The sequence below is a fragment of the Leptopilina boulardi genome, unplaced genomic scaffold (assembly GCF_019393585.1).
Source record: "Leptopilina boulardi isolate dan_hultmark-lab unplaced genomic scaffold, ZJU_Lbou_2.1 LbouV2_328, whole genome shotgun sequence".
Classification (NCBI taxonomy): Eukaryota; Metazoa; Arthropoda; class Insecta; order Hymenoptera; family Figitidae; genus Leptopilina; species Leptopilina boulardi.
The window spans coordinates 159,877-172,895 of record NW_026137894.1 but is presented as its reverse complement, the minus strand read 5'-3'; the positions used below and the strand labels follow the sequence as shown (position 1 = coordinate 172,895).

General features: G+C 26.8%; 2 protein-coding genes across 4 annotated transcripts in view; one reads left to right on the top strand and one right to left on the bottom strand.

The window, feature by feature from the left end:
* LOC127285062 (zonadhesin-like) overlaps positions 1-3,174 on the top strand; it is a 42,909-nt gene extending 39,735 nt beyond the window's left edge. For both annotated transcript variants that reach the window (XM_051310865.1, XM_051310864.1), the window contains exons 7-10: positions 294-391; positions 619-709; positions 832-962; positions 1,197-3,174. In XM_051310865.1, the coding sequence (XP_051166822.1) occupies positions 294-391; positions 619-709; positions 832-962; positions 1,197-1,355 (479 nt within the window). In that variant the 3' untranslated portion in view covers positions 1,356-3,174. The remainder of the gene's footprint in view (positions 1-293; positions 392-618; positions 710-831; positions 963-1,196) is intronic.
* A 3,780-nt stretch (positions 3,175-6,954) lies between these two features.
* Positions 6,955-11,956, bottom strand: LOC127285068 (nacrein-like protein M). Of its 2 annotated transcripts, XM_051310875.1 has the most exons (3): positions 10,881-11,956; positions 8,768-8,884; positions 6,955-7,352 (listed from the first exon to the last, which is right to left on the bottom strand). In XM_051310875.1, exons 2-3 carry the CDS (start codon positions 8,835-8,837, stop codon positions 7,099-7,101), a joined length of 324 nt encoding a protein of 107 aa, XP_051166832.1. In that variant the 5' UTR covers positions 8,838-8,884; positions 10,881-11,956; the 3' UTR covers positions 6,955-7,098. The 2 variants fall into 2 exon arrangements, with proteins under 2 accessions (XP_051166832.1, XP_051166831.1); XM_051310874.1 differs by lacking the exon at positions 10,881-11,956 and having other exon boundaries at positions 8,768-8,970.
* Between the last annotated feature and the right edge of the window lie 1,063 nt (positions 11,957-13,019).

Genomic DNA, 13,019 nt, shown 5'->3' with positions numbered 1-13,019 from the left:
TTAAATTTTTTGAAAACTGACTTCAAATTCGTAATCAGCGACTCCGAAAACACCCGAGTAACGAGTTTCATGCGATTCCGATGAATTATTCGAAAAAGTGTCCGCCATATTGGTTTTTTGAGGTTATCTCAAAATCCTAATCTGATGGGGTAAAACGGACCTCGAATTCGGATTCAGCGACCGAAAAAACATAAATTAGGCATAGACAGACCCCCAGATCACAACTTTTTTTTGTGTGGCTGTATAGATATTTAAAATGAAATTTAATTTTAATTATAGATTTAATTTTCCAGATTGTGGACCCAATGAAATTTATACATCGTGTCGAAAAGATATTGATTGTGTCAAAGCATGTCACAACTTAAATACTTCGTCGTGTACCAGTGACAAGGTAAATTCCTTAAATATAAAAACAATCATTATTGAACAGTAATTATATATAATTAAATTTTCATTTTTCAAATTTCAGTCCTCTTTTGGACTACGGGGATGTATTTCAATAAATAAATAAATTCAATTTCAATTTCTTGCAATACTAAAATACATTGTACTTTAATGGATTTAATTTTTTTTTTTTTTTAAATTATGTTTAAACCTTACATTTGATTTTATTTACAGCCATGTTATCCTGGCTGTGAATGCAAAAAAGGATTTGTATTGGAATTTCAGACCGACAGATGTATTTTACCTCATCAATGCCCAAGATATGGTAAATTACAAAATATAAGTAAAAGACATAATAAATATAAATAATTATTAACATCTAAAAAAAAATTTTTCCTTTCTTTTAATTGTGTAAATATTTAAAATAAAATTCAATTTTAATTACAGTACGCAAGCAGCCAATCCTTTCTTTTCGTTGTGGACCCAATACAAGGATAAATGGGTGTGGATTATCACCTTTTTGTCAGACATCATGTATCAGTCTAAATCATACGAATCGGAGGTGTCTGACTGACATGGTAAATTCTATAAATATAAAAACAATCATTATTGAACAGTAACTAAATATAATTAAATTTCCATTTTTCAAATTTCAGTCCTCTTTTGGACTACGGGGATATATTTCAATAAAAAAATTAATTCAATTTCAATTTCTTGCAATACTAAAATACATTGTACTTTAATGGATTTAATTTTTTTTTTTTTTTTTTTTGAAAATTATGTTTACACCTTACATTTGATTTTATTTACAGACATGTCATGTTGGTTGTGGATGCGAAGAAGGATTTTTATGGGACCGTATTTTCCATAGATGTATTTTACCTTTTGAATGCCCAATAAAAGGTAAATTACAAAATATAAGTAAAAAACACACAGCCACACCAAAAAAAAATTTTGAAAAGAGGGTCTGACTATGCCTACTGTATGTTTTTTGGGTCGCTGAATCCGAATTCGAGGTCCGTTTTATCCCCTCAGATCAGGATTTTAAGATAAGAAAAATTTTTTTAATTCAAACAAATTTTACCTTTGATTCAAAAAGAGCGTTTAAAAAATCGATTTTTTTGTTTCAAAGAAATCTTTTCTCTGGGTGTACACTTTAAGCTTCATTTTAAAGGGTAAAAGAAAGAAAAAAATGGGTCTTTTATTAAAATTTTATTTTGAATTTTATAAAAAAAAATTTGCAAAAAATATACAGGTTAAAATTTTGCTCATCCTATTATACTTACAATAGTTGTGATTCTTCAAAAAATCCAATGTTCACATTTTGGCCTCACATCAGAAATTTAGCCCCATATGCGTTGCTATACAGTTCACCAAACTTTTGGTTAAATCAACCCAAACTTTTTTTGATTCAATCAAATTCTTTCCTTATTCAAAATATTTATATGAAAATAAACAAAGCAATTATTTCAATGAAATAAATATTTATTTGAATTTAACAAATTTTGTTTGAAGTAACCAAAAAATTGTTTAATCCCTACTGGAAAATTCCCCAATTTGCATATAATCCATAAAGGTTTCCATATAAAAGCAAAGCGGAATTTTCGACAAGACTACGTGTAAGGAACCATATGAAATATCCAATATTAATAACAATATATCCAATATGAAATCCCACATGGAATATTTTATTTAAACAAACAACATTTTAAATTTAACCTAGTTATATTTTAATTTACTAGTACTAAATATTTTTAATTTATTGAGTGACCACAAAACTTTGTCAGATTTTGTGTACCTGAGACATTTCATATGAGAATACGGGGTCATGTCTCGGATTAATACCTTAAAAAATTTAAAGAAAATCAAACCAAAAAATGTTAATAGAAGTAAAAATTTTAAACATTTGTTCAAATGTAGCGCGGGAGTTGATGCTAAACTATAGCAACTTTGGCATTGAATGTTTACAGAATCAAATCAGAAAATGGTTCTTTAGTAATTTGCCAAATTTTAGCTTTTAGCTACCTTACCGGAATAAGTAAAAAAAAAATCGAGTACAGTAAGATATCTGCTCCTGTAATTACACCGATAAAAAATGCACGAGGCTTAGGTTGTTTGTGTTCGTGGTTTAAGATAGCAAAAACCAAATATTAAACGTATAAACATGGATGCTCACGGATATTATAATATAGAAAATTATATTTGTTCAGTTCCTCGTACAAAGTTAAAAACAAATAAGTTATATTTATCGTATTCTTTAAAAGAAATTTCAAAACATTTGAAATAATAGTTATTTACGTTTTAAAAATGAGAAATTTATTATTTTCTTTTATAAGTAGGGTAAATGCACTAATTGCGGCGCGATTCGAGTCAAAACACCTTTGAAATAGAAAATTCGACAATTCTATTGTATAAACTCAATTTAAGAGTTATTAAACTAAAAGGTTATGTTATTTAGATGTTAAAAAATGTTTAACTTTATAAAAATCGATTATTTAAACAAATATAAGAAATTAAAACTAATACCGTAATTTTCTATTGCGGCGCGTTCTCTCGGTTCTCTCTGATGAGAGGATCGACCGCAATCGTCATCGTGCCATATACGAAGGATGTCATGGGTCACGATGACGATTGCGGTCGATCCTCTCATCAGAGAGAACCGAGACTTCTTACCGTAGAAGCACCTTCCGTCATGATTTTTCGCGCGTAATCGATGCGCTGATTCGCATCTTTATAAATTGTTGTAAACGCGCATTTTATTTTATTAAATGTTTTGTTTGTTCAATATAATATTTTGTTTATTTTGTGTTCACACATCCCAAGGATTATCCTTCAGGAACTCCGATGTGCGCCACAGCGATTCGACGATCTGCGAACTGGTAAGTTCGATCAATCGATCTCTATTCCTCATCTGTATGGACTCGTCTCGGATCAATTGCTCGCAGCTGCTCATTTGATTGCGTCGCAGGTCGAATCGCCCTTTTTGAGTTTTGGATTTCGCATGGATTTTCGCTCAATTTATTTGTATCGGCTATCGCGAGCCGAACCCCCACTTTCTATTTAATTTAAAATATCTAAAGTCTCGCGAAGTTCGTTACAAGTTATATTAAATACTAGCTTTCGTACCCGCCTTCGGCGGGAGCGAAATCTAGTGATGTACGCCCAACAGTATTTTCGTGCAAATAATTTTTTGTATAGATAGTTGATTCCCTCACAACACAAGGATATTCAGGATATCCCTGGGACGTCCTGGGGATATCCATTTGCTTTTGGCGATTCGGATATCCCTAAGATATCCTCTGGATATCCATGGACATCTCTAAGATATCCCAGGGATATCCAAACCGCCGAAAACAAATCGATATCCCCAGGACGTCCCAAGGATATCCTGAATATCCTTTTGTTGTGAGGGTTGTTATTAAAAACTTGAACTAATAATTTCACAAATTTGTTAAATTTGAAAATTGTTTAAAATTTTAAATCTAAAAAACACATACTAAAAATATACTAACCTTTTATTTTTCTTTATCAACTTCGTAATTAATGATATCAAATGTTTTGAATCTCTAACAGATTACCATGATTAATTTGATTTCGTTTAAGCCTTGTTTTGATAATTCAAAAAAAAAAAAAAAAAAAAATTAAATCAAAAATTAATCATCAAAAATTACCACAAAATTAAAATCTATTTTTAAATTTTATAAATTCCCAAAAAAATATTAAACCGTTTTTATTTAAACCTGTATTAAATTTTCTTTAAATTAGGCAAATAAACAATTTTAAAAATATATTTAAAGAATAAAATATAATTATAAAAAATTATTACAAAATTAAAAAATATTTTTTTTAAATTTTAGAAATTAATTTCTTTTTAAACTAAGCATTCTAATTATCTTCAAAAATACATTTAAAAAATTTAACGTAGATGCTAAATTTTTAATTATTTATTTTAAATACCTGAAAAATAATCTTCCTTTATTCGATGGCTTAAATTATTTGATTTAATATTAATTGATTATTTTATTATTATTATTATTATATATTAATAGGTAATTATTATCGATTATAATTAATTGTTTTTATCTATATCTATTTCCTTGCTTCTTTCCATAAACATCTGTCAAACGTGTTGACAAAATAAGACAGTCAATTGCGAGAATGAAGTTAGCAAATAATCAGTTGAGACAAAATCGAAACAGCATTATAAAATTTTATTTAAATAATTATTTTCAAATGTTAATTTCTTATACTTTTTTTACAACTTAAAATCTTTTAATATTATTTAAACTATAATATTAAAATAAAAATATATAACCCGAAAAAAATAATTATAAAAAGGTTGTTACTAAAAAACATTTTTTCATTTCTTTATATTTGTCATCTTTTTTAATTCTAAAGTTAAAATTTGATTAATTGGACTCAAAAACATAGCTAAAAAAGGTTTAGAAAAATATAACAAAAATTAAATTTAAAAATTTTGATTTTTAGAATTTTTCTTCACAATTTTAAATCTATCAGTTATTTTCTCAATTTTAAGGTAAAAATGCGATTAATTAACCTTAAAAAAACTTCTAAAAAAAAGTCTAGTAAAAATAAGCGAAAAAATAAAAAATTTTAAAATTTCGATTTTTACAAAAAGGTGCCATAACTTCCGTTCAAGTTAATATTTTTTAATGGGGTATTGCTAAGATTTTAAGTTAGTCTAATACCTAAAAGAGTGACAAGTTTCACTTAAATCGGTCAAGCCGTTTATGCGTGATTGGCGAACAAAATATTGTGCAGACAGACAGACAGAATTTTTTTTAATGCTATTTTTAGAATCCTTATGACTTGAAACGAAGAATTATACATGAATTTTTAAGTTCTAAGCAATGTACAGACAAAAGTCTAATTTTATTAATATACTTAGATATAGTAATAATAGTTATGTTTTATGAACGCGCCGTAATTGATGCACTTACCCAAATATTTAAAAATATTTAATTATTTATTTCTCTATTTCTTATTTTAAAGTTTTGCTCTTAAATAATAATTTTAAGTAATTTTATTGAAAGTTCTACATATAAGAAAGTGCTATTTGACGTGTAATATTTTTTGTAATAAAGGGTAATACTCAGTAATATATGTATAATACTTTTTTAATACAGTAATATTTTGGTAGTAGTATGTAATACTTGTAAAAAGTGTAATACTAAGGTAATAATGGTAATATGTGTAGTTGTAGTCAAGTGTACACAATTTTTAATAGTAAATTCCTCCTCGTCTATTAGTATAAACATTCTTGTATGCTTCATTTCAACGATTTAAATTATAAACAGATGATTATTAAAAATCGTTGTTTCAACACCTCACAGCTCAACTCGGCAGAGGTTGCCTACCTACTAGGCATGGTATTTTTCAGTCTTTCTTTAAATAACATTTTATAATTAATTTTCGATTCTTAGTAATACTTAATATTCTTTTTTCGACTCAGAATTAGATGATCTTCCAAATAAAAAAAGAATTGACGATTTATCTTCATTTCTTCAAATGTTATTAATTATTTAAATAATTTTTATTATTAATTATTAATTTCACACCCGTTTATTAGAAATAGTTCATATATGGCTCGTTGGATGCGGATTTTGATAAGCATTCTAATGATGTTTTTAAAATTACTCTAATTTTATTTGTTCGTAAAATATTTCATTTTTTATTAACTTTTGTTAGTTAATTAATTAATATCTCGAAAACAAAAAATAATGCCATCTCAAAAATTCAACCATCAATTTATTACGACTTAAACAATATTCATGATTTTTTTCGCGCTTCAAAATGAGGGAGAACATGTTTAAAAGTTATAAACAAAATTTGTTTTTTAAACAAATTGTTTAAAAATTAATAGTTTTTTTAAAACTAATTTTTTTCTAAAACTTTAAGGTCTTTTGCGTAAAAAACATTCACAACATTTTTCTCTATTATTAGTAGGGAAAAAGTTATAAGCAAAGCAAAAAAATATTGCTCTAATTTGTTATTGTAAATATCTCGAAAAATATGAAATTGCAATTCTTATTTTGAATTTAGTGAAGTAAATATAAAATGCTATCAAATTTTATTAATATTCAAGTATATGATATTTACTATTTTTTAAAAAAAATTATACATAAGTTCAGATTAAAAAAGATTTTTACACAACGTATATTTACAAAAATTTTAATTGCCCAATTCAAAATTAATATAATTAAAACTATTATCATTACTCTGACTATTAGTTAAAATATATAACATTTTTTTTAAATTAAAAAATTCTTAAACAATAGTAAATTTGTAAAGAAAATATGTAATGGATTTACTAGTCATTGTGACGAAAAATGAAATAAATAATAAAGGAATTATTATAATTAAGTAATTTGTTTTAATTAAATAAGAATCAATTAAAATAAATTTTTTCTTTTTTTTATAACCATTTTTAAAAAATATTCAATCAATAACATTTATTTTCCAATATATAATAATAAATAATAGAAATAAAATAAAATTTCAAACCTTAAAAAAATAAATAGATTGTTTAAAATTTAAATATTTCTTAATTACTAACAGATTTTATTTACTTCTTGTTTGAAAATTATTTACATTATTATAAATTTGATTCTAATATTTGTAAATATGAAAATTTGAGAAACATTAGTCAGGATAATATTATGAATTTATATTGCGTTCCCAAAATGATCGACTTTAACAATTATTATTGCATTCATTTCCATATATTTCATTTGTTATTCTGAGTCCATTTCCTCTTTCTCCTTGGATATTCGAAACAATATGACCTCCATTTTGGTTGTTATTGCTTCCAACATTTCCATTGTCAACATTGTTACTATTTCCTCCTTTGTTCATATAGCTTATGTTGTTTCCATTTCCCACATTGTTTCCAATTCTTCCATTGCTTCCACTTTCTCCATTGCTTCCTTTTCCTCCAGTGTTTCCACCTACATTGAAATAAAAAAGATTATTATAAGTAACAGCAAGAATATTGAATATTGATTTCGAAATGAATTCTGACGTTCGTTTTAAAAAAAACACTATATCAAGAAAATCAAGATAGCCGTAAGACAGGGAAAATTTTTGTTGTCAAGGAAACTTGAGATATTGAACATATATTTACAGAAAAAGGCAATATAATATACTTTTTGAAAAGGTAAAATTTTTTAACAATTTTTGATTCTAAAAGGGATAATACTTTATCATCTATTCACCTTTTTTCACTAATTAAAATTTTGTCACCTATTTTGATAATTTTCTTAATTTTTTCACCTTTCTCATGCTTTGGTTAATTCACGGATGCAATATTTAAAAAATAATAAAATGTAAAATTTAAAAACATTGATTTAAGCTCAGGAATGTTAAAAAAAATGTTAACATTTCTTGACATTCCTTAAGAATATAATTATTACTTTGAAGAGCAAAAAATTGACAGATTTTTTTCTTTTCTATAAATGATTCAATTCACCAATGCTTTGCATTATTCAAAATTTTTCATTAATTTAAAAATTATTTAAACCAAATTTCAATAAATCTATATTTAAATTAGTTAAGGCATTTATTGCGATTTATATTGTAATCGATCAGCTATCAATTCAATCAATCCAAAATTCATTTTACACAAATTTAAATCTCTTCAAATTTTTAGAACACATTTCAATTTAATTAAATTTTAATCAATTCAAAATTTAATAGATCAAAACTACAATTCATTGTAAAATTTAATTAAAATTTCAAATGATTCAACTTTAAATCAATTATAATTTATATTATTATATCAAATTTTTCGAATTTTAATTAATCACAGATATTGACAAAATAAAATTGTTGTCTGTAAACAACGGAAATTTCATCGGATTAAAATATTTTAGTTTGAGTTGAAATGTTAAATGGAGTCTTTTTTAAAATGTACAAAAAAATTGCAATTCAAATAAAATTACAAAGAAAATATATCATGGGAAAAAATTTTTGATCATCAAATATGATGATTTGAAATTTTAATGAAGGTTTTGAGGAAAATGGTACATGTGATATTTAAAACTTATTTTCACTCTCCGTTTCGCATCCAGTGCAACATAGTCTTGAGGTACACTCTTCAGTTATAACTTTCATGAGACGACCTAATTAAAGAACAATTAATTTTTAATATCGAAATAATAAAATTTTTCTTTATAATCAAATTGTAATATTCAAACAAAATAATCATTTCATAAATTAAATCTGAATTTGTTAATTCTGTAAATTGATTTTGTCTTGATCATATACATATATTATATAATATATAAGAAAAAATAAAATTATGATAATTTTTTAGAGTGTGTTTTACACTATAGGAAAACATTGTATTACACATGTAAATTACCTGGACGAGCAAAAGAGTGAGCAACAAGTAGAAGGGTAAAGAAAAGCACAAAACATTTAACAGATGCCATGATCAAAAATCACAATTTTTCCAAAAAAGAGTTGCTGTTTTACTTTTCTAAAAATGGACAATTAGTTGTCACCGTAATTTTATTATAGACGTCCAAGTGAGGCAGCGCCATCTACATTGAAATTAAAATTTTGGAAAATTTTCAACAGCCTTTTCTTGAAAACAAAAAGGTTAAATTTCTTTTTCTTTATGGATAATTGATTATTATTGGCAAGACATACACCAGCGCTCCAAATGTTATGCTGACTCTACATTTAATATTATATTATAATATTTTAATATAAAAATTATATACAATAATTTTATTATTATTATATAGGATTAATTTTCTTAAAGTTCTTCGACTTTAAGGGGAACATTCTCATCATGGCACTCGCGTTTCACGCTCGAATGTATGATGCGGAATTAAAAGTGTTTTTGAGTATTTGGATTTTTTATTATTTTTAAATATATGAAACATTTGAGCAAACGAATACATTTAAGGGGTTAGTATCTCATCTCCATTATTTTTTTCAAATAGTTTTTTTAATTAAACAATTTATTTTATTTAAATCAAGCTTGTTATACATAAAAGTAAGGGTTATATATACTATTCCCAGTTGAAAAATCTTGTACAATATCATGTACATTTTTTTCTTAAAGTTCAAGTACACGGAGAGAAATAGATGGTACGGGGTACTATCTAGATAGTACCAGGTACCATATTTGATCTTTCATATACGGACAGCTATCTAGATTCTATCTGTTACTATCTAGATTATAGTGGGTAACATAACCATACTTTTTGTAACATCTTTGATAGTACCGAGTAGCATAATGATGGTACTGGATAACATCTACTTTTTACCATCTTAAGATCATAAGTTCTTACCATCTATTTCTCTCCGTGTACTTGCACATTCGCGTGATCTTGTACAAGAGCAGAAAACGAACATGTAAAAAGAATTGGAACAAAGTACATGAACCTGTACAGGTACATGCAAGTGTATTTGTTTGCGACTTTGTGACTGTTGTGTGTGCAAAATTGCAAATCTATTTGTTTCGATTTACAAAAGTTATTGTGTCAACAACATACATACATACATACATACATACATACATACACTTTCGCCGGACCATGTTTTTTTGACTCAGTGCACCTCAAAACGTAAAGATTTCATGGAAATAGTAAAAGTCAATTTTCGACCAATTATAATACCTTCTCATGTGATCAGAATGTAAAAATTTCATGTCAATAAATTAAATATGAGCACTTTTTTCACAAAAACTGTAACAGTACTTTCTCAGAAATTACAATCAAAAATGCAATTTCCATTTGGAAAATTAATAAACGCTAAAAAATACACGACCTAAGATTTACCAATCACGAAAATAACAAAAAAAAAGTATTTTAACATAACATATTTTACTCATTGTGACAGCCGTTTGGCAGGTTATATATGTCAACAGACGTTTCGCAGTTTTGCCGAAAGGAGGAGATTGGCGCTGTTGCTAACCACCTGAAATACATAATCTACCAAAGGGCTGTCACAATCAGTAAAGCAGTATCAATATGTTAAATATTTAATAAAATTTTTTTTGTTATTTTCGTGATTGGTAAATCTTAGGTCGTGTATTTTTTAGCGTTTATTAATTTTCCAAATGGAAATTGCATTTTTGATTGTAATTTCTGAGAAAGTACTGTTACAGTTCTTGTGAAAAAAGTGCTTATATTTAATTTATTGACATGAAATTTTTTTTATTATTTTAACTCAAAAAAAGTTTTAGCTGGTGTATGTCTTGCCAATAATCAATTATCTATAAAGGAAAAAGCAAAAATTATTTCATGTTCTATTTAATTTTTTATTGTAAATTTTCAAAAAAAAAAAAAAAAAATTCCATGAATTTTTTTAAAATTATATTTCTTCGCTTTATATATTATAGAAGAAAAAATTCAAAAACTTTTCTGGCAATAATAAACTCTTGGATGTTTGTTACAATACTTAATTAATACTTGCCAAGGGAGGACATTTCAATATTTGCCACAAGTTTGCTGCAAACTTACCTTACAAACTTTCAAACCTTGCACTGCAAACTTGCTATTTGGGGAAATTCTTTTTTTTAATTCATTTTAATTCCAGCCGTTTTGCAGCGATAATCATTCCGGCATAGCACCAAAGTCTTAACCCGCAAGTTGTCTATAAAAAATATATGGCGCAATCTTTAATTGGTCCAGAGGATGCTGAACTACACTCCAAAAAAAATTTGGAAAAATTAAAATCGCGAAATAATCGTTCGGGAATACAGTCAAAGTAGTATGAAGAAAGTTCTCAATGAAGCTTGGAAAAAGTTTAGTTTTTTATTTTTTCGAAAATTTTTCCAAATTAGTTTTTTTACTTCTTCACTGAAGCAGAGCTACACTCAAAACTATTTTGGAAAAATTTTCGAAAAAATAAATTTGCGAGATAATTGATTCGGAATACTACCAAAGTAGTTAGAAGAAAGTTCTGAACAAAAATTTATGGCGCACTTTTGATTGGTCCAGCGGATGCTGAGCTACACTAGAAAACAAATTCGGAAAAAATGTAGAAAAATAAAATATTCGAGATAATCACTCCGGAATACCGCCAAAAAAATGAGCAAAAAGTCTCGAACAAAAAATGTATGGCGCACTTTTTGATTGGTCCAGCGGATGCTGAGCTAAACTAGAAAACAAATTTGGAAAAAATTCCGAAAAATTAAATTTGCGAGATAATCGTCCGGGAATACCGCCAAAGTAGTTAGAAGAAAGTTCTGAATAAAAAATGTATGGTGCACCTTTTGATTAGTCCAGCGGATGCTGAGCTAGCTCAAGATAAATAAGGGGGTAAGGGGGGGTTTCAATTATTCATTCAAAAGAAATTGTAATACAAGCGTTCGCAGATGATATAGCGATCATGACCGATAATGTGATAAAGATGAAAAAAATAATTGAAGTTTTGAAGGAATATGCCCAGGAGAAAAATTTGACAATTAACGTTAATAAAACACCCAGTGTGCACGGTCTGGAACTGTTCTATAACAAAAAGGTAACAGTGTTCTAGAACAGTTGTTATCATTTTGTTATAGAACTATTCTAGAACTGTGTTATAGATTTGTTCTGTAACATTTGTTCTGTATCTGTTTTGTAATGCAATGTTCTAGAACATTAGTTCTAGATTTGTTCTAGAATTGTGCCATAGCATGGTTCCTGCTTTGTTATAGAACAGTTCCATTGCGAATGTTCTAGAAGTATGTTTTATAAAATAAAAGTAACATTGTTTAAGAACAATTGTTTTCTGGTATGTAAAAAATGTGTGCCTATAAGAACTCTATTAACGCTAAAGATAATTATTATTAATAAGAATACTGTTAAAACAAATACTGTTAAAATCGTACAAAAAATTTTACGAAAAAATTATTTTAAATAAGTCATATATAAATATTATTTTAAGTTTTTATTATTAATAGTACTTCTTTTTATGTAAAACTATTTTTAAAAAACAATATAAAAATTTTTAAAATAAAATGAGTTACAAACAAATTTCGAGTATTCGACGCAATCTGGAGAAAAAAAGTAGCCAAAAGTCACCATGACGGCAAATATAACAAAAAGTACACGAGAGATTGAAAATCTTTTATATTACTTAAACGATGTAAATCAATATAATGCTGGCAACTCTGATCAGAAAAAGAAAAGACTTTTATGTAAATGTATAACAAATGTTTTTCTTATTTTATTCAAGCAAAAAGATCATTTTAAAAAAATTTTGTTATGTAATTATTATGGATTTGTTCTAGAACACTGTTCTAGAACTGTTACAGATTCTGTTCTAGAACTGTTCCTTCAGGGGGACGACATTTTTAGTAACCAGTAAGTAACAAGTTCTAGAACCTGTTACAGAATTGTTCTGTATCCTTGCACACTGGGCAAATGTTTTATTAACATTCAGAAGGGAGGGCGCGGTTATACCAAAAAATAGCCTTCATTAATGTTTGGTAGAGAAGAAATTAAAATAGTCAATTCTTACACATATCTGGGTGTTCGTTTTGCGGAATCTGCCCTCTTCGCAACTGCGACACAAGCGATGATAAGTAAAACAAAGTTAGTGATAGGAACCACCATCCCTTTGATTAACAGACTCAATTTTTGAGGCATGGTTCCCAATTGATAGATTTTTTGATA

Excerpts from the sequence above, each read along its gene's own strand:
- LOC127285068 (XM_051310875.1), bottom strand. The coding sequence starts at position 8,837 with ATGGCATCTGTTAAATGTTTTGTGCTTTTCTTTACCCTTCTACTTGTT. Across the intron at positions 7,353-8,767 it reads TCACTCTTTTGCTCGTCCAG|GTGGAAACACTGGAGGAAAA; the intron begins GTAATTTACATG and ends ATTTCAATGTAG.